General features: G+C 33.1%; 1 protein-coding gene across 2 annotated transcripts; it reads left to right on the forward strand.

The window, feature by feature from the left end:
* Positions 1 to 1,862: 1,862 nt before the first annotated feature.
* On the forward strand, positions 1,863 to 19,131 carry LOC133188416 (dipeptidase 1-like). 2 transcript variants are annotated; one of them, XM_061323832.1, is made up of 11 exons: positions 1,863 to 1,955; positions 9,312 to 9,559; positions 12,114 to 12,294; positions 13,103 to 13,232; positions 13,306 to 13,456; positions 13,637 to 13,703; positions 13,854 to 14,030; positions 14,299 to 14,386; positions 15,852 to 15,927; positions 16,331 to 16,466; positions 17,662 to 19,131. In XM_061323832.1, the coding sequence occupies exons 2-11, from the start codon at positions 9,318 to 9,320 to the stop codon at positions 17,746 to 17,748; spliced, it is 1,335 nt and encodes a 444-aa protein (XP_061179816.1). In that variant the 5' UTR covers positions 1,863 to 1,955; positions 9,312 to 9,317; the 3' UTR covers positions 17,749 to 19,131. The 2 variants fall into 2 exon arrangements, with proteins under 2 accessions (XP_061179816.1, XP_061179817.1); XM_061323833.1 differs by lacking the exon at positions 1,863 to 1,955 and adding an exon at positions 8,577 to 8,656.
* Positions 19,132 to 20,368: the final 1,237 nt, after the last annotated feature.

Consider the following 20,368-nt stretch of genomic DNA (forward strand, 5'->3'; position numbering starts at 1 on the left):
GCTTCAGCTTTCATATTTCAACTGTGTATTTCTTGGGAGAAGTCCTTTCCTTGGGCACTATTAATTTTGACCATTTGACCTTGACCTTAATGTTTGACTTACTTTTGAAAAACTTTATCCTTTTAAATATCTATTCAATGGTTGCTGCTAGGCCTTTCGTATTTCAAAGGTTTATTCCTCGAGACAAGACTTTACTTTGGGTACCAACATATTTGATTTGCATTTGAGAAAGTTTAACCTTTGCTATGTTGCCATGCGGGGGTATCAGTGTTTCACAAACACATCTTGTTTTTTTAATTTTTTTCTTTAATTTACAAAATGATAGTATTCAACATATGAAATGGAAAAGTTATGACGTCTGGCGTGTACAAACTTCTCATAAAATCATTATTACAGTGTGATAAATATTCTATATAAAAAAAACCTTCTAAATACATATTAAAGAATAAGCAATCAAATCTTTATATCCATATTGGCATTTTTTATTTGCTTCAATATACATGTATACATTTAACAATTCTGCAAATCCGGGGGGGGGGGGGTTCCGAATCCTAGAACTGCGCATGCTCTTCTTTTTCCCCTAAGCGGGGGACACAAATTTTCTGAATTAGCTTGTAACGTTTTATTAGTCCCCTACCGGTGAAACCGGAGGGGACTATAGGTTTCCTCTGAGTCTGTCCGTCCGTCCGTCTGTCTAGCTGTCTGTCTGTCTGTCTGTCCGTCTGTCCCTCTGTCAGTCTGTCCCACTTGGTTTTCCGCACTTTTCTTCTAAACGCGTGCAGATATTGAGCTGATTTGTGGTATGTGAGTGTATCTTGATAAGTTACAGATCAAGTTTGCATTTCGTTCCGCTTCAATGATTTTTGACGGAATTACGACCTTTTCAATTTTTCAGGGTTTTCCGCACTTTTTTTCTAAACGCTTGCAGCTATTGAGCTGATTTCTGGTATGTGACTTTATCATGATGAGTTATAGATTAAGTTTCCATTTCGTTTCGTTTCATTGATTTTTGACGGAATTATGGCATTTTCAATTTTTAACGGGAACCAGATTACACTTGCCGTTAGGGGACTAGTATTGCGAATGCAATACTCTCAGAATGCTTGTTTACAACAACTGCTAACTAAATAGCGTTTTATTTACCCTTTATTGCCTGTTCTTCTTTTGTAAGGCTTTATTTTCACTGTTTTACTCGTGTCTTTCCCAAAATAGAAAAAAAATGATGATTTTTTTTTTTCATATTTTAGTTCAGGAAAATCGTGACTCTTGAACGTGTTATATATGACGTTACACTAAATCTAAACAAAAACAAGTTTAATTAATAGTCTTGGCATATTTATCCAGCTTGGTGCATGCGATGAACAGTGTACAGTGACAGATGCGGGTTTAAATGTTTGCTCCTGACATAGTTTGCATTGTATATAATACATGCACTCTATCACTTCCAAGGAGAAAAAAAAAAATTCCAACGACCTACATGTACCTAGCACATGCAGGATCAGCGGGACCCCCCCCCCCCCCCCCCTCGGATTTTGATATTAGAATTTATTTATCAAAATGCAATGTAGGTCGAATTAAATTCTTTCTCTGAGTTAAGCATTCATTATGCAATATTCCTTCCCTTTCAGATTTATGTATCTCTAATCCCTTGCAATTTTAGAATGTGTGAAATCACACAACATGACAGTATACTAGAGGGATTATCCACTGGTTTAATAGGAGTCGGTCATTCTCCTCAATTCACACACTGTATTACAATGTAGATTTTATATACAAGATACCTCCTTAGAGGAAGCGAAGCATTTAAACTCTTTGTTAGGTCTTCCAGACACAAGTTTGCATGATCGAAAAACTCCACGGCTTATATACATGTTATATTTATATTATTCAGTACTTTGATTTTGTGCTTCACACGGATATTTTTAAACTGGAGTAGTGCCAGTTTTTCCAAACAGGTATGTCTTGCAAACTTATTTTTTTTCCGTGAACGGTGCATTTCATGTTTGTAGTATATACATCAGGGTTTTTATTTTCTTAACATCATTATTATAGATTTTTTTTTTCTTTAAATGTCCGGGGATCTGAGGCCGCCGGGTTAATATGTGTGTAAACGGATACCAGATCTCTGAGTTTTGAATGTAAGGGACACACGTTTTATTATTAATCTTGATCAAATTTTAACTTTTTATGTAGAGACTGTCGATTCTTATGTAGAAAAGGATATAAAAACTAGGGTAGAACGAAATTTATTTGCTGTCCAGTAAATAATCTACACATGTCCTTTAAACTTTTGTCATTTTAAACGTGCAGATCACGTTTAATAAAGTGCTTGATTTTTCAATGTCTTTCGGTGTTTTAATATAGTGGACAGTCCCAAACTGCTGGAAATGCTTACAAAGTATATACATGTAGATCTTGAAAGTGACTTCAAAGCTCTATGTGTGTTTCTATCGTGTTTATTTACTACAGACAAAAATGTAACAGATTTATTGGGCTCTTGGCCATAAAATATTAAAAGTACAAAAGTTATCTCTACACATGCATATATATACAATGTATATTCAAATGCATTCTCGCTTAATCGACTATTTAATGAGACGTATTTATTTACAAAGAGCCTACTTATTGATAGATTCAATATTAAGATATGAACTATAGCTCTGATGCAAACACGCAACTGTCATGAAAACGCATAAATTAATCTGACGATAAATACTTACTCCCGGTGGCATATTTACAGTGAAATATAACTAGATGAAAGCAACATGACCTGCAATTTTTATGTCGGAATTATTTTCATTGTGTAAAAATTTGGACTTAATGTTTCAATGACCAAAAAAAAAAACTGTTGGAAAAACTTTTTAGTGGCTCTTTCGCTATAGTCGTCCAACACAAAAATTGAGTTCTTAAAAAAGATGACTTTTTGGGGACAACTTGAAGAGGATGCTTCCCTTATTCTACAGTACAACCTTACTCACAAAACCAATACCTTACTAATATTATAAAGTCCGTTAGCTGAATTAGACGAGTCTCTAGACCTCGTATGGTGAACACGCAGTCAACTCGTGATGTGCATCATACAGATACGCACTGTGGCATCATAAAGATGGGGTCCCCCCTCCCCCACTTTTTTCCCAAATAAAACGTTTTTTTAGTGAATGTTCATTAAATGCTCCTTGAAAGGCTGCTTACCCCCCCCCTCCCGCTCTTTGTTTCAGTATATATATTGTAGTAATGTATTAGTAAAATTTCGTTGTGAAAAAGTTGGAACATCCCTCCCGAAGGAAATTTATAGTTTTTTCGATTTTTTTTTTTTTTTTTTTTTTTTTTTTTTTTTTTTGTTCTACGTGCCTCTTTTAGAATATGTTATATGCACTGCTGGGTTTGTTTTTCACTAACCTCGTATACTTGCTGATCAGTAAACTTAGAATTTCTATAAACGAGTTTGTAAAGAATCTGAAACTGGGTCATGCACATTGCAGGAAAAACAAACATACTTTTTCACGGCTTGTGCACGTCCTACCTGAATTATTTAGTTTTCTAAGTTCAAATGTTTTATACTTTTATTTAAATGTCTTTTTTGAAAGAATTCAACAATTTTTCAATGCCATTTGAGCTCTTCTTTTTAGTGCATATCTATATCAGACTTTTCGTAATACTCTCGGGAGTTTTAATATCTAATCACTTCAATAATGTCACTGGTTGCCTCCGTTCCATTTTTTCTCAGCTCCGTAATGAACCCGAATGTTTACTTTTCTCTATTTCTGGCTAACCTTTGCCAGAGGCTCTTGTAATCTTACCTGAACAAAGCTTCTCGACTTTCAGTTGTATTTTAACCTATTCTGATTTCAATAGACAATTTCATTGAATTAACCTTGGCGAAGTCCAAACTGTTTTGACAGAAACCAAAACTGACTATTGGGTTTGGCTGATACTTGCACGCAGAGTATAGTACCTTTTATTGTGTAATCTAAGCATTCGATAGCTTTACTTCTAATCTGCCTGTACTTACAGTAACTATTAAGCGTATATCTACACATGTGGGATTGTATAATATTCTTAACGAACATTGGACGGTCACAATATTCAGAATTATTCCTATCCAATTGCAAGCCTCTTCTCGACTATACGTACATGTAACCCCCCCCCCCCCCCCCCGAACATGAATCTGTTTCACTACAATTCTCCGAAGTTATTTTCGACTTTTTTTATTTCAATTTTCCCAGACAAAATTTCAAATGATAAATTATTTAGATTAGAAATATATTACTTTTATAGTGAGAAAATGGATAATTGGAATTATTATGCCAGGATTACTGAATTACATTTAAATAATTCACTGACATCTTCTTGTTTCTTCATACAAATTTCATGCTAATAAATGTACATGCTATATATATATATATATATATATATATATATATATATATACGAATAACATGAAGTTCAAGTGATTTATATTAATGATTTCTTCACAATGAATTTCTACCTTTTGTAATTCTGGCCTCTTTGTTCTTAAAATGATTTTTTTTTAATTTAACAATATTTGGTCTTTCGGGAAAAAAACAGTAGATAAACATATTTTGATCTTACTTCAGCTAAGAAATAAGAGTATATACATCCTTTCTTCTCGAGGAGTAGAATTCCTACTTACATTTCAAATACTTCGGTTCGCTCTTATCAAGTCTAAAGTAAAGTTGAAAATTTCAACAGAAGGTTAACAAATATTTTTGTCATTCTTGTTACTTTGGTCTGAATATTTTAATCAACAAGTATTTTATTTTCAATGATCATTGCTTAGTGTATATACACGTATTTTATGATATACATGAATCTTTGTGTTGCCTATATTACAAGCAACATTCATCAAAAATATTTAACAAAAGTGGTCCAGGGCAGATAATGCAAAGACATATAGGTATAGTTAATCTTTTTAAGTGGCAATCATTTACTAAACTCTTTTATGTTAGTCAAAAGCGAAATTCGCCTAGCCTAGGCTTCCACGCACTTCTCCACGAAGTTTACATCGTTGATTATTTTGAGTGAAGTCCCTTTGCTTCACACCCATTTATAACGCAATGTTGCGCACTTTTTTTTTTTTTAAATATAATTTCTCTGAATATATACATATGTATTTACTCGCTTTGTAAAATTGTTCTTTTTGTGTAATGACTGAAATATCTAAAAAAAAAAAAAAAAAAAAAAAAAAAAAAAAAAAAAAAAAAAAAAAGCCCAGAAGGCTCATTCGAGATTCGAGTTTCGAACTACGAGATTCGAAATTCGAGATTCAAGATCCAAACTTACCAGTCAAAAGGCGGTTTAAGATTCAATTACTTCCCTTTGCTAAGTTTTGACCTTCAAGAAATCGTTGAATATATTCAAACCGAAGAAGTCATTTGATTATTTTACAATGCAATAAAGTTGTAGTGTGCAATAAAACAAATGACTATAGCGATTAATAATAATTTTATTAATTAAGTTATACGGGTTTCAAAGTGGATATAGTTTGTGACAAGGTATTAGAAAGTGACCAGTGACTAGTAAGGGTTTTCAAAGTTAAGTGTGCAATAAAACAAGTTACTAGCGATTAATGATAATTAGTAATACGGGTTTCAAAGGGTTCAACGGGTTTATCGGTAAAAAATATAAGGGGGAATTGGGGGGGGGGGGGAGACATGCCCAGGGTCCTATGGCTATGTTGTTTATTTTTTATTATAACGGTTGACAAATGTTCGGTTATCAACATTCAGTGTCAATTTTGCAATGCATGGGCAGAATAATTATATGATCGAAATTATTTATAAGGAAACCGCTCGGGTCTCGCAAGATACATAACCAATCAATACACAAGTTCCAATAAATGATTTAATGGCCATAGAGAAAAAAGATATAGAATTATTTAATAATGATAAAAAATTAATTATTTTAACAAAACTATGGACACTCTATACACCTTTAGGACTAAAGGATCACGTATTATAATTGCTTAGTTCATGTATGCCTTTTTAGTGTACCAGGAAATCTTGAAAGACATCGTAGTAGTGATAAAGAAAAATCGCGTCTGCTTTCCCAGTGGCGTATATATTCCATATGTTGCCTACACATCATTTTCATGATGTATAAAATATTTATTTATACATTTATTTGGTTGAAATTGGAGGAAAGTTGATCATAAATCTTATTTTTTAACCAATTATTAGAATATTTTTTCATCAAATGCAATAAAAAGTATTTCTAGCAATCCACACTTTTATTCCTATCCAATTTTTTACAGCATACAAAACTTCTGATTTAAATCTAAAATTGAAATGTTACCTTGAAGTCGATATCAGATTATTAAAAAATGAAAGCAACAGGAGTCTACGATTAGGACAGGGAATAGAAATTAGGAAATATGTTTGGGTTAATAGGAAGTAAAACAAAAACATTTTAAAAATTATATTTAGATTATTCAGTAAAGAAGTTTCCATAATTTTCAATCAGTGTGTAAGGATTTTAAAATTTCTCAATTTTATTACGAGTGGTCATGAAGACTTTAATTTGTATATAATAAAAATATGTTTAAACAGGTCTGGACGATTTCGAAATATGGAAGTCAAGAACGATAACTGAAAGTTGCTATAAATAATACATCATATGCATGTAAATATTTTTTCTGCCCAATCAGAGAACAGCACTTTTACACACCCCAAAACATATTTCAAAGGAACAAAAAGAGAACACGTGCCTTTGTTTTTTTCCCTAAAAAAAAGATTTTTTGTCAAAATCTTTAGATTGAAGTAAGTTGAAAAATTTGGAAGAATAAGGTATTCCCCACATATTTACATGTACCGTGAACAAATTTGACATTTCATCTTGGAAAAGAAATAAAATTAATGCATGTAACAATGCGATCGTTTACGGAGGAATAGATCACACCGTAAAGCTATTATCAAGTCCAATTATAACATTTACCAGAACATACTCTATGTTGGTAAATATAATTTTGTATAGCCGTCATATTTTCATCGATATAGTTGCCAATCGTATAGATCTACTGCAGACAAGTATTCATCGTATAGACTACATGTAGTTTTAAACAAGCATTCTGATAGTATTGCATTAGCAATACTAGTCCCCTACCGGCAAGTGTAATCTGGTTCCCGTTAAGAATTGAAAATGCCATAATTCCGTCAAAAATCAATGGAGCGGGACGAAATGCAAACTTGATCTATAACTAATCAGAGTTAAGTCACATACCAAAAATCAGCTCAATATCTGAAAGCGTTAAGAAGAAAATTGCGGAAAACCCCTAAAAATTGAAAAGGCCGTAATTCCGTCAAAAATCAATGAAGCGGAACGGAATGCAAACTTGATCTGTAACTCATCAAGATACACACACATACCAAAAATCAGCTCAATATCTGCAAGCGTTTAGGAAAAAAGTGCGGAAAACCAAGTGGGACAGACTGACAGACAGACAGAGGGACAGACAGACAGACAAACAGACGGACGGACAGACAGACGGACGGTCAGACTCAGAGGAAACCTATAGTCCCCTCCGGTTTCACCGGTAGGGGACTAACAAGCATTCTGAGAGTATTGCTTTAGCAATACTAGTCCCCTACCGGCAAGTGTAATCTGGTTCCCGTTAACAATTGAAATAATGCCATAATTCCGTCAGAAATCAATGAAGCGGAACTAAAGGCAAACTTGATTTATAACTCACCAAGGTTAAGTCACATACCAAAAATCAGCTCAATATCTACAAGCGTTTAGAAAAAAATTGCGGAAAACCGAGAAAAATTGAAAAGGTCGTAATTCCGTCAAAAATCATTGAAGCGGAACGAAATGTAAACTTGATCTGTAACTCATCAAGAAACACTCACATACCAAAAATCAGCTCAATACCTGCAAGCGTTTAGGGAAAAAGTGCGGAAAACCAAGTGTGACACTGACAGACAAACAGCTAGATAGACGGACGGACAGACTCAGAGGAAACCTATAGTCCCCTCCGATTTCACCGAAAGGGGACTAATATTTTATCGACCTACTGCCTCTGCTATTCAACGATAAGGCCATATAATATTCTATATACGTATCTGTTGTTTTCTTTAATGAGAAAAATAGGATTTTATATATATTTTTCAAAAGTAACGTTACCCAAAATTCATTTTTATTTTGTTTTGAAACATATGACATTTTTTCTTGCATTATTATTTAAGCAAATGACCCATTGATTATAAATATATTCAATGATTTCTTGATAGTAAAAACTTAATAAAGGGGAGTAATCAAATATTGAATCCGCCTTTTGATTGGTTAGTTTGGATCTTGAATCTCGAATTTCGTATTTCGAAACTCGAATCTCGAATGAGCCGTCTGGGCTTTCGTAAATACCTCACTTAAGAAATATTCATTCTTAATTACCTACGACAGCTGTACAATTTCATGTATCGGTTCCTGAGAATTATTTGCATGCGAAAGATAACGTGGTCACTATATACTGATGTGTTTCAAACATCTGCCGAACCTGCATTTTGCCTCAGTTGCAGATTCATAGGTTACAACAACCCAAGTAGCAGGTTCTTATCTTCGGAAATAGCATATCACACATTGATTCTCCGCTAGCCAGCTCGGCCCGCCTACACGAGAGTTATTTGTATACATACATAAGGTAAGGCGATAAAAATATGCATGAAGGGTCTATATTGTGAAATTTTTTTGCATATTTATTGTTTCCGCCCAGCATAGCTCAGAGGAAAAATGCGAGGGACATGTTCAATTATAACTGGTATTTAAAGCAAATGTTTACACTTTACACCTTCACCCCTCCCCTTCAAAAAGTTATTTGATTTATTTACGCCATGAATTGTGTGCCCCCTATAAAACACTATTTTATTAAGCAGAAGAACTTATAGAAACAATTTTGAATATTCTCTGTTTTCAAAGATAATAGGTAGATATTAAAAATATAAATTAGTTATCAATTCAAAATCATATAAAAACTGAAGATATAAAATGTACGTATTCACAAGAAAGCCAATTTTACTGAAGAGAAAGAAAACTTAACTTCCTTCCTGAAATCCACGTCTAGTTCAAGACTTCGATTCTTGTCGAAAATGTGCAGACATGTAGGATCCAAGAGTGAAAGAATCTCTCTCTCTCTCTCTCTCTCTCTCTCTCTCTCTCTCAACTGCTGCAGGTAATTGTATGTATAATTGACTGCACTGTTTTTCCCTACTTTGATATGAACAACGACAAAATAATGAATGCCAATTTTTCTTAACTATGAATTAATGAACATCGAACTTTTTTCCCCTTTTTTTCAGTTAGTTATGTCAGTCCGGTATGATTCCTCCACGTCGTCAATAATCCCACAGGATAAATTCGTAAAGAAGCGTTCCTTGAACGATCGTATCGGGATCGGTTTCCTGGTTGTTACATTTGTAGCTATCATCCTGGGACTGGCCATTGGGATTCCACTCTCAAAACGAAGTACAGGCGGTGGTGGAACACCACGTTCCACTGAGCTCCAGAAAGCAATAGATTTACTGACCGAAAATCCATTAATCGACGGGTAAGTCGATTTTGTACTCATTTGCAGAAGTTTTGGAAACGATTAAATAAGGACTAAATTAGGACTTCTTTACGCAGGATGAGCAGGCAGTGTGAAGTACTTTCAGTAATTTAACCACGGTTACGAACCTTTTATTTCTCGATGTTCAGCAAATTATAGGTGTTCTCAGTAAATCTTGTGGGGCTATATAGAGACTTCTGCGAGACTGTCAAAGGATACGTAATTACTCACGGAAGTATAGCTAGAAAAAAAATGCTGTATTGACTGGTACTTGGGGACACAGTATTCAGTATATATATATATATATATATATATATATATATATATATATATATATATATATATATATATATATATATATATATATATATATATATAAAGCACTAAAAATGACCAACGACACGAACAATAATAATAATTATCAAATTTTTGGGACGACCTGTCCCTTCCTCAGGACCAAGAAAAAAGTTAAAAAGTCATAAAAACAAAGGAAATAGAGAAACAAAAACAACTAGCACTACTACTAAACTACCGAACACTAAATATTTACAGTGTTTCATGTTTAATTTGAAGTTTATAAACAGTTGTGAACAAAGATATTCGGAGCGCTATGAATTTCGTCCGGTCTATCGGTTGTACTCTGGTCAATATTATATAAATAGTGCACGTTTTTGAGGGTAACAGTTGAAATTGACACCCCAAGGAAAACCATTGTCAACCGACGCGTCAGCGGAGGTTGACAATGGTTTTCCGAGGGGTGTCAATTTCAACTGTTACCCTCAAAAACGTGCACTATTTATTTTATTATACTGAATGTCTTATTGATTTCGGATGTAATTAAAAAAAATTCGGAGATCGTCGTTAAGTTCACGCTTAGAAAGCTTTCAAACTCCCCGCTTTTATTTTTTCTCAATAAGAAAGCTTCGGAAAAGATTTACAAACCTCTTTATATGTTTGTTTGCTACTCAAAAAATCCTTTATCATCTAAAGTTTGCACTCGCAAGGATGTTTCGTTTGTCGTTCGTTGTTTTCAAGTACATGTAAGCTACACCGGACGCAAGCTTTTATTGACGTCGTTTATTCGGCTTCTTTCAAACGCACAACCGACGTTTTGAGAATTTTACGGTGAACTGTGCGCGCATGATTTGAACGCATGTGACATACGGATTGTTAAATGCGTCTAAACCAATCAGATTTTAGAATTTAACATGAAAGTATAATATATATATATATATATATATATATATATATATATATATATATATATATATATATATATATATATATATATATATATATATATATATATATATATATATATCGGGTGTACTGTGGTATATATATATTTCACTATAATACGTTTCAGTTTTAACCAATATACGATATCAATGGATTTGTGCCATTTCCTCTCTACAAAATACTTAAACATAGGTCATGTTTTCAGTTTCAGTTATAACATTTTTTGATTAATTTGTAGTTTATAAAACTTTATTGTTTGGGAAAATATGCATACATATAGTCATTGTAGTAGACAAAAGTTAACACAAAAAGGAGACGACTATAACGATATTCTGTTTAAAATTTACTGTCAAATGTCTTTGCTGAAACTAGTTCTTATCAATGCACCCTTTGAATTATCTGCAATAATGTAGCCGTCTCCGAATTTTTTTTTATGTGATGTTTTCAGGAGAGGGCTACAATTCCACAGGATCTCCGTAGTGGTGCAAATATATTTTTTGGATACGTGCGACTGCAGGCAAAAAAAAAATGCTTCTGAATTCAGCTTCCTTCCAATAAAACTGATCTTTTTAAAATTCACAATCAACCAAGCCATTTATACGCTTAAGCATTGAAAATAAAAAAGACGATTACATGTACAGTGTACTTATCTTCCTCAGCAGCCATGACAGTTCCCGCGTGATGTACTGAGACTTGCACTTGAAAATTTATAATTAGAAAGGCTTAATAAAGGAAAAATGATTGTGTTATATGGTATCACTAAACATCGATAAATTAAATCATTCCATATGAAATATTTTTCATAAATTGCGATATTCATGCTTAAATAAGGGAATTCATAAATAGACCGCTCATCGGCTGTCCAAAAAAAAAATCGATCAAGGTCTGTAAATATGGCGGATAGATTCAAGTTGTGATGTTAATAAACATAATGAATAACCGATATACTGTTTTGGATCAGTTCATCTCTTGCAGAACTACATTTTTGAGTTCTGGTAAGTAATATTAATAAAATAAATACTTACCTATAATTTGAGCCAAAATCTGTGCGGTCGTGAATCACTCCAGCACTCCAACATTACGGAGATGCTAAGGAGTTGAAACCCTCGCCCCATCCCCACCCACCCCAAAAAATGGAGAGTGCTACATTATTGTACCTACCTTTGCATAAGATTTGCATGGGGTGATAGCGATCTCGAACAAGGTTGAGGGTGATGATAAATGAAAATCATTCAATTTGTCTTAAGAGAATTGAAAAGTTCTTCAGAGATAAAATTAGGATGAATAGTAAATGGATACTTTTTCCTCAATTTAGACATAATGATTTGCCTTGGCAGTACAGACAATATGCCAATAATTCCGTGTATTCGGTAAACCTCGGACAGGACATGCGGAACACGTGGACTGAGACAATACCATTGGATGACACAAACTTTCCCAGAATTCCGCCGCAGACGGACATCGTGCGACTCAGAGAAGGAAAAGTTGGTGGACAGGTACATGTATTGAATTAACGGTCAGAAAATATCATGCCCAAAGAAATGTGTAAAATTTACACAAAAACAGTTATCGAAATTCCTAGGGAGTAGCAGCTAGCATTCGACAGGGTGGGCACCCCAAAAACTTCTTGTATATAATCAAATAATTTAATTTTGTTTGTATTCTAGCCTCTGATTGGTTAATATCCGAAAAGGAACACAAATTATTTCTGTATAACCGGGTTTGGTATGGGGCCACCCCCTCCCCCCCCGACAACCAACTGAATCATCTGTATCCATACAATCCTCTCATTTCCAGTCCTCGAAATACATGGAAAATTCCAGATTTAACAAATGTACCTTTAACTTCAAACAATAATTCGATCTTACCACATGTAAAGAAAAACAAACAACAACAACAAGGTTGCTAGGCCTATGTATCAGTTTTTACCTCCCCTCGCTTCACATCACTTCCGTTACTACGGTTGTATTATTGAGCGGCAAATTTGAAATAATAAAAAGCAACGAAATTTTACACCCATAGTTATTTAATAATTTTAAAATTAAATTATAAGGAATGACTCTAATTCTTGGCCACATTATTCGAGTATAACCTGGTTTGGGTCAGTTTACGCTGTTTTATAATCTGCAAAGCAGTCAAGTGTAGAAACAAGAAATTTTGCAATATCACATTGCAAAATTTCTTGTTTCTAAACTTGTCTAATTTATTTAAGTTAAATTAAATATTTAAGTTGGCCTTAATCTAAATTTTCTTTCAGAAAATAATTATACTAATTTTTTTTTTCCATTCAAAATAATGTTGTAGTTCTGGGCGGTTTTTGTTGCTTGTGCGTCTGTTGACAAGGATGGCACAAGACAGGGTCTTGACCAAACTGACGTCATTCTTAAGTTCACTGAGAAATACGAAGACTTCCAACTAGCCACCACAGCTCAAGGTAACACTTTAAAACATTTTTATAACTAATATAGTTAAGTCTTAGATTCCTTGCATTTGATTTATTTATGTAGGTATAACAGATGCATTTAAAGCTGGGAAGATTGCAAGTTTGATTGGTCTAGAGGGAGGTCACATGATTGGGAATAGCTTGGGAGTCCTGCGCATGTACTACAGACTTGGTGTTAGATACATGACCTTGACACACAGCTGCGATACTTTATGGTGATTATTTTGTATTTTACATTGATAATATTTCTATTTTTGCTGTGAATTTGTTATGTTGTTATTTTCCTTCGTCCATTAAGCTTTTATTAAGGGAAGTAATCTGTGAATGGCCTATCAATCATGTAGCAAAGGTGCATAATATGATGGAAAATTAAATTTATTGTTTTGATTTTATAGGGCGGAAAATTATAAGGCAGACACAAAGAACCCCCCACCGAACAAGGGATTGACAGACTTTGGAGAGGTATATGAAAGATGTGTAATATGCTAAACTAGTGTATTTGAAATTTTATTCTAAATGATGTGTCGAAAACTTATATAAACACGATTGAATGACAGGGCTGTTTTATTACGTGAAGTCAAAAATCATTAAAATCTTGTCTTCTTATTTCAGAAAGTCGTTAAAGAAATGAACCGTCTAGGAATGATTATAGATCTGTCACACACTTCTATCCAAACACAAAAGGACGCCATCAGAGTGTCACGTGCTCCCGTGATCTTCAGCCATTCGTCAGCTTACGCTCTGTGTAATCACTCGAGGAATGTGAATGACGAGGTCCTACAATTAACAGTGGGTATTTTGCGCACTTAATATATCAGCTTAGACTCCGCATACACAACCTCCGAAACCAAATCTGCATTTTGCAGAAAAAATATAAATCTGCTTTTTTTTTCAGGAAAAATAAAATTTGGCAATAAGCATCGATCCATGGAATAATATTACACGAATTATAACCCACCAATTGTGGCTTTCTAATCAAAAAGCAATTTATATTACTAATTTCCAGTAATAATTCTTTTGTTCCTACACACTAATCTTCAATGTGTTTATTTTGCAGAAAGGAAATAAGGGTCTCGTCATGATTAATTTTTACAGGGGATACATTGATTGTAGTGGCTCCAACAGTAGTATATCTGATATTGCTGGTAAGTAAAATTATATAGTTTTATATATATATATATATATATATATATATATATATATATATATATATATATATATATATATATATATATATATATATATATATATATATATATATATATATATATATATATGATTTGGGTTTTTGCTGCCTTATGTCAATAATACTATTAATTTTAACAGGTAGTTGGATAATAACCTCATTCTATCATAGCTGATAAAGTTTTTATCGTAAAATTAAAAGAAAAGGATGAGAGAGCAGTAGGACTACAATTAATCCCCTAGGATTGATTATCTTGTCTGTTGCAGAAAACTTAGAAGTTTATCCTTATCTATCACTTTAAGATTGATAAGCACCTTTGTCTGAAACTAATGTTTGTTTTTAAGTTAAGGTTAAGCCTCGTCTGGGTGATATTTGCATTCACTGAAGCCTGGCATTTTAATAAACCACATGCTTCATTCTTGATTAAATACACATTTAATTAATTGAGTTATAAAAAGATATGATGTTTTTTATGCTTGGGTAAATACAAGAGTACTATTTACAGGTTTTTGGATATTAAGGAATTATCTTGAATTTTTATAAATACAGTTACTGTCGCTTATTCTTCATGTATTTTTAAATTTTTGTAATCAAGTAATATTCTCATTCCATATACTGCGCCCTTATATTTCTACCCCTGGGTGGGTCCCTTGCTGACTAGTCAGTTTTCTAGTTTTATTTTGTCTTCATAAACAGAGATAAAATGTACTGGATTAATTCATTGTACGATATGCAACTGTATTGCATACAATTTCATGTATTCAACACCTCGCCACTGATATCCGCAATGAAAAATATTGCTTCCCTGTGACCCCAAATTCTATAGTCAAAATATGTCCATGTCCAGCCTTGCCGAGCTAAAATATCTACGAAAACATTTAAAATGAAATATGGAGATAACAAACAGTATTCAAGCTGAAAGTCCATTGAATAATACAAATCGGGAGCAGAGCAAACACGGACCTCTATAATATAAGAGGCGAGATCAGGTGCCATGGAGGAGTAAGCATCCCCTGTTGACCGGTCATACCCGCTGTGTGCTCTTTGTCATCAAGATGCGGGAGGGGGGGGGGGGGTATGATCAGTGTGCAAAATGGACAAAAGTGTTTTGCTCCACTGTATACATATTTTTTCTCTGTTGGACACATTGTTACACAGATGTGAAAAGTGATTAGATGTAACAATAATTTTTAAAAGTGAAATAAAGATTCTTCATCTGCGTGTCTGTTAAAAACTCGTGCTTATCCTATAACTGCCAGTACCCTTTGATTGGTGTTGATATAAACTTTTATATAAAAATGTATATGACTATGACTCAATGTTCATGCAATATCAACAAGCCATGGGATGCTAGATAGATTTTACATTATTTTACCAATCCTTAGTTAGGAAACTTTTCCCACTTATAATTTTTCCCATTACAGATCACATTGATTACGTAAAGAATTTGATTGGCGTTGACTACGTGGGAATTGGTGCGGATTACGATGGAGTGCCCACGTAAATATCGTTTTGAAAAGTAATTTATATCGTTAAAAAAAACAGATAAACAGATGCATTAATAAGAATATGTTGTACGTATAAAACATACGCAGACGGGATTTGTTTATAATTTGTAGTTTTGTTCTTGTTTTGGGGTGTTTGCTGAAGCAACAAAAACGTTTAGATTTAATCATTGTAATGATAGAAATTGATTTTCACAATACATAATTTTGACCAAGTATATAAATTCAGAAAATTCCTCGTTGGAATATTAGTACAATCTTTTGACAAAATGTTTTTCTGAAAGAATCTTTTTTCAACCTAATGTATGAATTAATTGAAAGTTACTGTAGTAAATATTTGTCGTATCATTCTCACTGCTCATTTTTATGGAAAAACAGAATTTTTTCCCAATTAAAAGGTTGCCTACTGGTGCTGAAGATGTATCAAAATTCCCATATGTATTTGAAGAACTAATCAAGAGACAGTGGTCAGACGCAGATCTTATCAAATTGGCCGGAGGAAACATTTTAAGAGTGTTCAGGGAAGTGGAGGCGGTAAGTTGATTGGATGACCCCCCACCCCCACCCCCCGCCCGCCCCCCACCCCCCCCAAAAGAGGTAAATTCTACGGGTACTCTAAAATAGTGATAAAAAATTCTCTATATCTGACTTTTTCAATTCTGCTGTCTGCTGGTTATTAGGTACAGTAGTAAATAAAGTAACCTTCTCCGATATATATTTTTGTCATCTGATTTTTATGGAGCTTTACAGTTCTACAGTATCTCTGTAATGATGCATATTATTTTTTTTGAACACTGAAGAGTGCAACCAAAATAAATTGCTTTTGCATTTAATTTCTTTTCAATAACATGATTTTTTTCACAATCAACAACCAAGCCCAAAGGGCTTGGTATAAATATATGATAAAGGAAGGCATTAAAACTGCGTGTTTACCAGTTATTTTCCTCAGCAGCCATGGCAGTTCTGGGCTGATGTATTGAGACTTGCCCATGAAAATTTAGAAAGGTTTGATAAAGATCTGGCATGATTAATGATTGTGTTATATGGTATCACTAAACATCAATAAATAAAAGCATTTCATGTAATATAATTTTCATGAATAGTGATATTTGTGCTTAAAATAAGTGAATTCCTATATAGATTGCGAATTCTCATTGGCTGTCTTAAAATAAATTTGATCAATGTAAGTAAACATGGCGGATAAATTCAAGTTGTGATGATGACATTCACGAAAAAGTAACCCATATATAGATTATTTTGTATATTTTGGACAAATTTATGTCTTGTATAGCTACATGTTTGAGTTCAGGCTAGAAATTTTAATAAAAAGCCACTTACTGATAAATTGAGGGAAAATTTGAGCGGAGTGAATTAAGGAGACCCTACAGAGTTGTTGCCCTTTCCAAAAAAAAAATGGAGAGGGCTATATATTGGGTAAAACCTTTCTTTATAGAAAAACACACTCCTACACTAGAAATCATTTTCCATAAAAAAAGTATTCATTTTTGCTTATCAACATATTTCTGTGGTAAGGAAGTCATCACCAGCACCAAATAAAATGACAGTTGGACAGATGTCTTTACTCAAATTTACCAAGCTTCGACTGTTTTTTTTTTTCCTAATCTATCTACGTAGACCATAAATTTGAAGAAAAAAATATATCGGCAATTTTAAACAAAACATATTCTGATATCAAAGTAAGGGGATAAAAGATTTGGTTTTGTTATAGGTCAAAAGCAGTCTGTCTAACGAGGATCCTATTGAGGATATTTTTGATAAGAATCTGAGAAACCAAAACTGTACCACAGGATACTGAAGGAAACAATGAAAATCATCAAGTTTGAAATCAAAGATATGTAAAAAAAAAAAAAGCTCGAAACAAGTTATACAGAATTTTCGCTTATATAAAGTGATTTATAAATTGAGCCTGACAGTATAGTTCATGTATCATCTATCTTCACAATTTCTCCAATTCTTTTTACGGCCATGGTAAAAAAGATTATTAATAGTATTTCTGTTTTTCCTCAACCGTTATCTTTTATATATGTTCTTTTAAATTCAAACGATTACTGGGTTGTCAAGAAAGTGATTGAAAGAAATTTATTAAATGAAAACTAAAGTGTAAAAATAATAATAATGCAAATGAACAGTAATTTAAATTTCTGAACTGAATTTCTACATGTAACATCTTTTAAGTCATTTATGTTTAGTAATTAATGTTTGTTTGTCGATGTTTGTTGATATGTGTTGTATTTTGTCTAAATATCTTAGAAATAAACTTAAGTCCCAGTTACTCTTTAATCAGGATCTACTTTTAAAATGAATGTATGTTATTGTCAGCTATTCTGCAACATATATTATATGTATGTAATTGCATATATATTGTTTATAAGGTTTATGAATATTGGCGCTTGTTTTAGTTTTGATTATCATAGGTTTATGATGTTATATATTTTTAATTCATTTTCACTGTTACAGTAGCATTTCTTTATTGAACAAACATCAGTAGCACATGTAGAGCTTACTTAGTTACATGTATCACAATATTTTTTAAAATAAACTCACGATGAAGTTGAGAAATTAAATAAAAAAATTAATAAATTAATTTAAAAAATAAATTAATTTTAAAAAGAGTAAAGGTAAAGTTTTGATCTATAATTCTGTATAATTTCAATAGTATACAGCACACTAGTATTTCCTATATTTTATCTGTTATTATAAATTATCCTAAATATAATACGTATTGTACGTAAAGAGAAATGTTAATCTCGGTGTTTGAATGTTCTTACCAATTTCTTCTTGAAAGACTAACATTAACAGTATGTTGCATCACAAAGTCAATCTGAAAAGTAAATTGATCCGAATGTTTGAGCTAGCTTGAAATACCTCTTATGACCAATATAACAGTACTATTATTTAATAAGAAACAAGTGGAGTTTCTTATGTGAATGATGCATTAACCTCATGAGGACATGTGATCATAAATGTCCTCCACTCAGATATTGAGTCTAAGGATTAAGCCACGCCTATTTATATCACGTGATCTCATTTTTGGATATATTTTAATGTCACACTTTTACTCATACCTCGCTAGACATTAAAAAATGTAAATATTTTGCAATTATTTTTTTCTTATTGTGTTATGTCAATATATTGTACGCAGGAAAAATATACTCTAGAATAAACAGTGACACAGATACACGTGTATTTTTGTTATTTACTAAAGGAAACTTTAAGCTGAACATCAAAGAAACCACAATTTCTGTGGAATCATGACCCATCTGAGCCATATGAGAAACCTTCCCCTGAAGAAGAAGTAGAACATACTCCAGTGCATTGTTGAATAACACATGATTGTGATGCATCTAAAACGATGGAACTGAAAGACTGTTTACTTTCTTATTAGTGTATCCGCAAATCCGTGCAATTTTGTCCCAGCTGAAGTTTTCACGTTAGAGTGACTGGAACAAGATATTACTAGCTTTCAAGCATTAGCAAATTAAAACGCTTGTTTTTAGCTCCCTGAACTGAAAGCTCAAGTGAGATTTTCTGATCGTTGTCCGGGGTGCATCTGTCTATCTCCGTCTGTCTAGCTGTCCGTCCGTCTGTAAACTTTTCAGTTTTCGATTCCTTGAGAACCACTGAGATACATTTAACATGGTTGGTACAAGGCAACTTTGGGTAAAAGAAATTCTAAATTGTTCAAACGAAGGGCCAAACCCCTTTTCATGAAGAGAAAATCAAGAAAAAGCAAAAATGGGGTGGAGTAATTTAAAAAAAAAATCTTCTGAAGAAGAACCACAGGACCAGAAAAAGTTAAGTTTTTGTGAAAGCTTCCTATTGTACTGCAGATTCTAAATTGATCAAATGGTCCCTGAAGGTAGGATGGGGCCACAATAGGACATCAAATTTGTACTTTGAAATATATTGGAGTAATCCTCTCAAGCACCACTGTGTCAAAAAAGACGAAACTTGAGTGAAAGCTTCCAGATATAATGAAGAATCCCAATTGTTCAAATCATGGCCTCCAGTCGTTTAATGGGGAAACAAAAGGGACATCAATGTTTAAATTTGAATATATATCTTATTGGAAAATTTCTTCAAAATCATCTCAAGAGCCATCTCAAGAAATGAAGTTTATATGTAAGCTTCCTGACAAAGTGTAGATTCTAATTTGTTCCAATTATGAACCTTGGGGAAGGGAGGGGCCCCAATCTAGGAATAAAGTTTTACATGGGAATAAATAAGAAATTTAAAAATATCATCTCAAAACATCTTATCCTTAAAAGATGAAACTTATATTGCGAAGGCTTCTTGATAAAGATTGATTCTAAATTCTTTAAATCATGGTCCCAATGGGTAGAATAAAACACATTCGGGGAACAAAGTTTCACATTGGAATATATAAATAGGGAGCAAAGACCCAATATACCTTA

This window comes from Saccostrea echinata, unplaced genomic scaffold (assembly GCF_033153115.1).
Source record: "Saccostrea echinata isolate AGI-Se365-2 ecotype Australia unplaced genomic scaffold, CSIRO_AGI_Sech_v1 ptg000016l, whole genome shotgun sequence".
In the NCBI taxonomy this organism is placed as follows: domain Eukaryota; kingdom Metazoa; phylum Mollusca; class Bivalvia; order Ostreida; family Ostreidae; genus Saccostrea; species Saccostrea echinata.

Coding starts and splice junctions, on each gene's coding strand:
- LOC133188416 (XM_061323832.1), top strand. CDS start 9,318: ATGTCAGTCCGGTATGATTCCTCCACGTCGTCAATAATCCCACAGGAT. Junction 14,387..15,851: donor TAGTATATCTGATATTGCTG/GTAAGTAAAATT, acceptor TTCCCATTACAG/ATCACATTGATTACGTAAAG. Junction 16,467..17,661: donor TGTTCAGGGAAGTGGAGGCG/GTAAGTTGATTG, acceptor GTTTTGTTATAG/GTCAAAAGCAGTCTGTCTAA.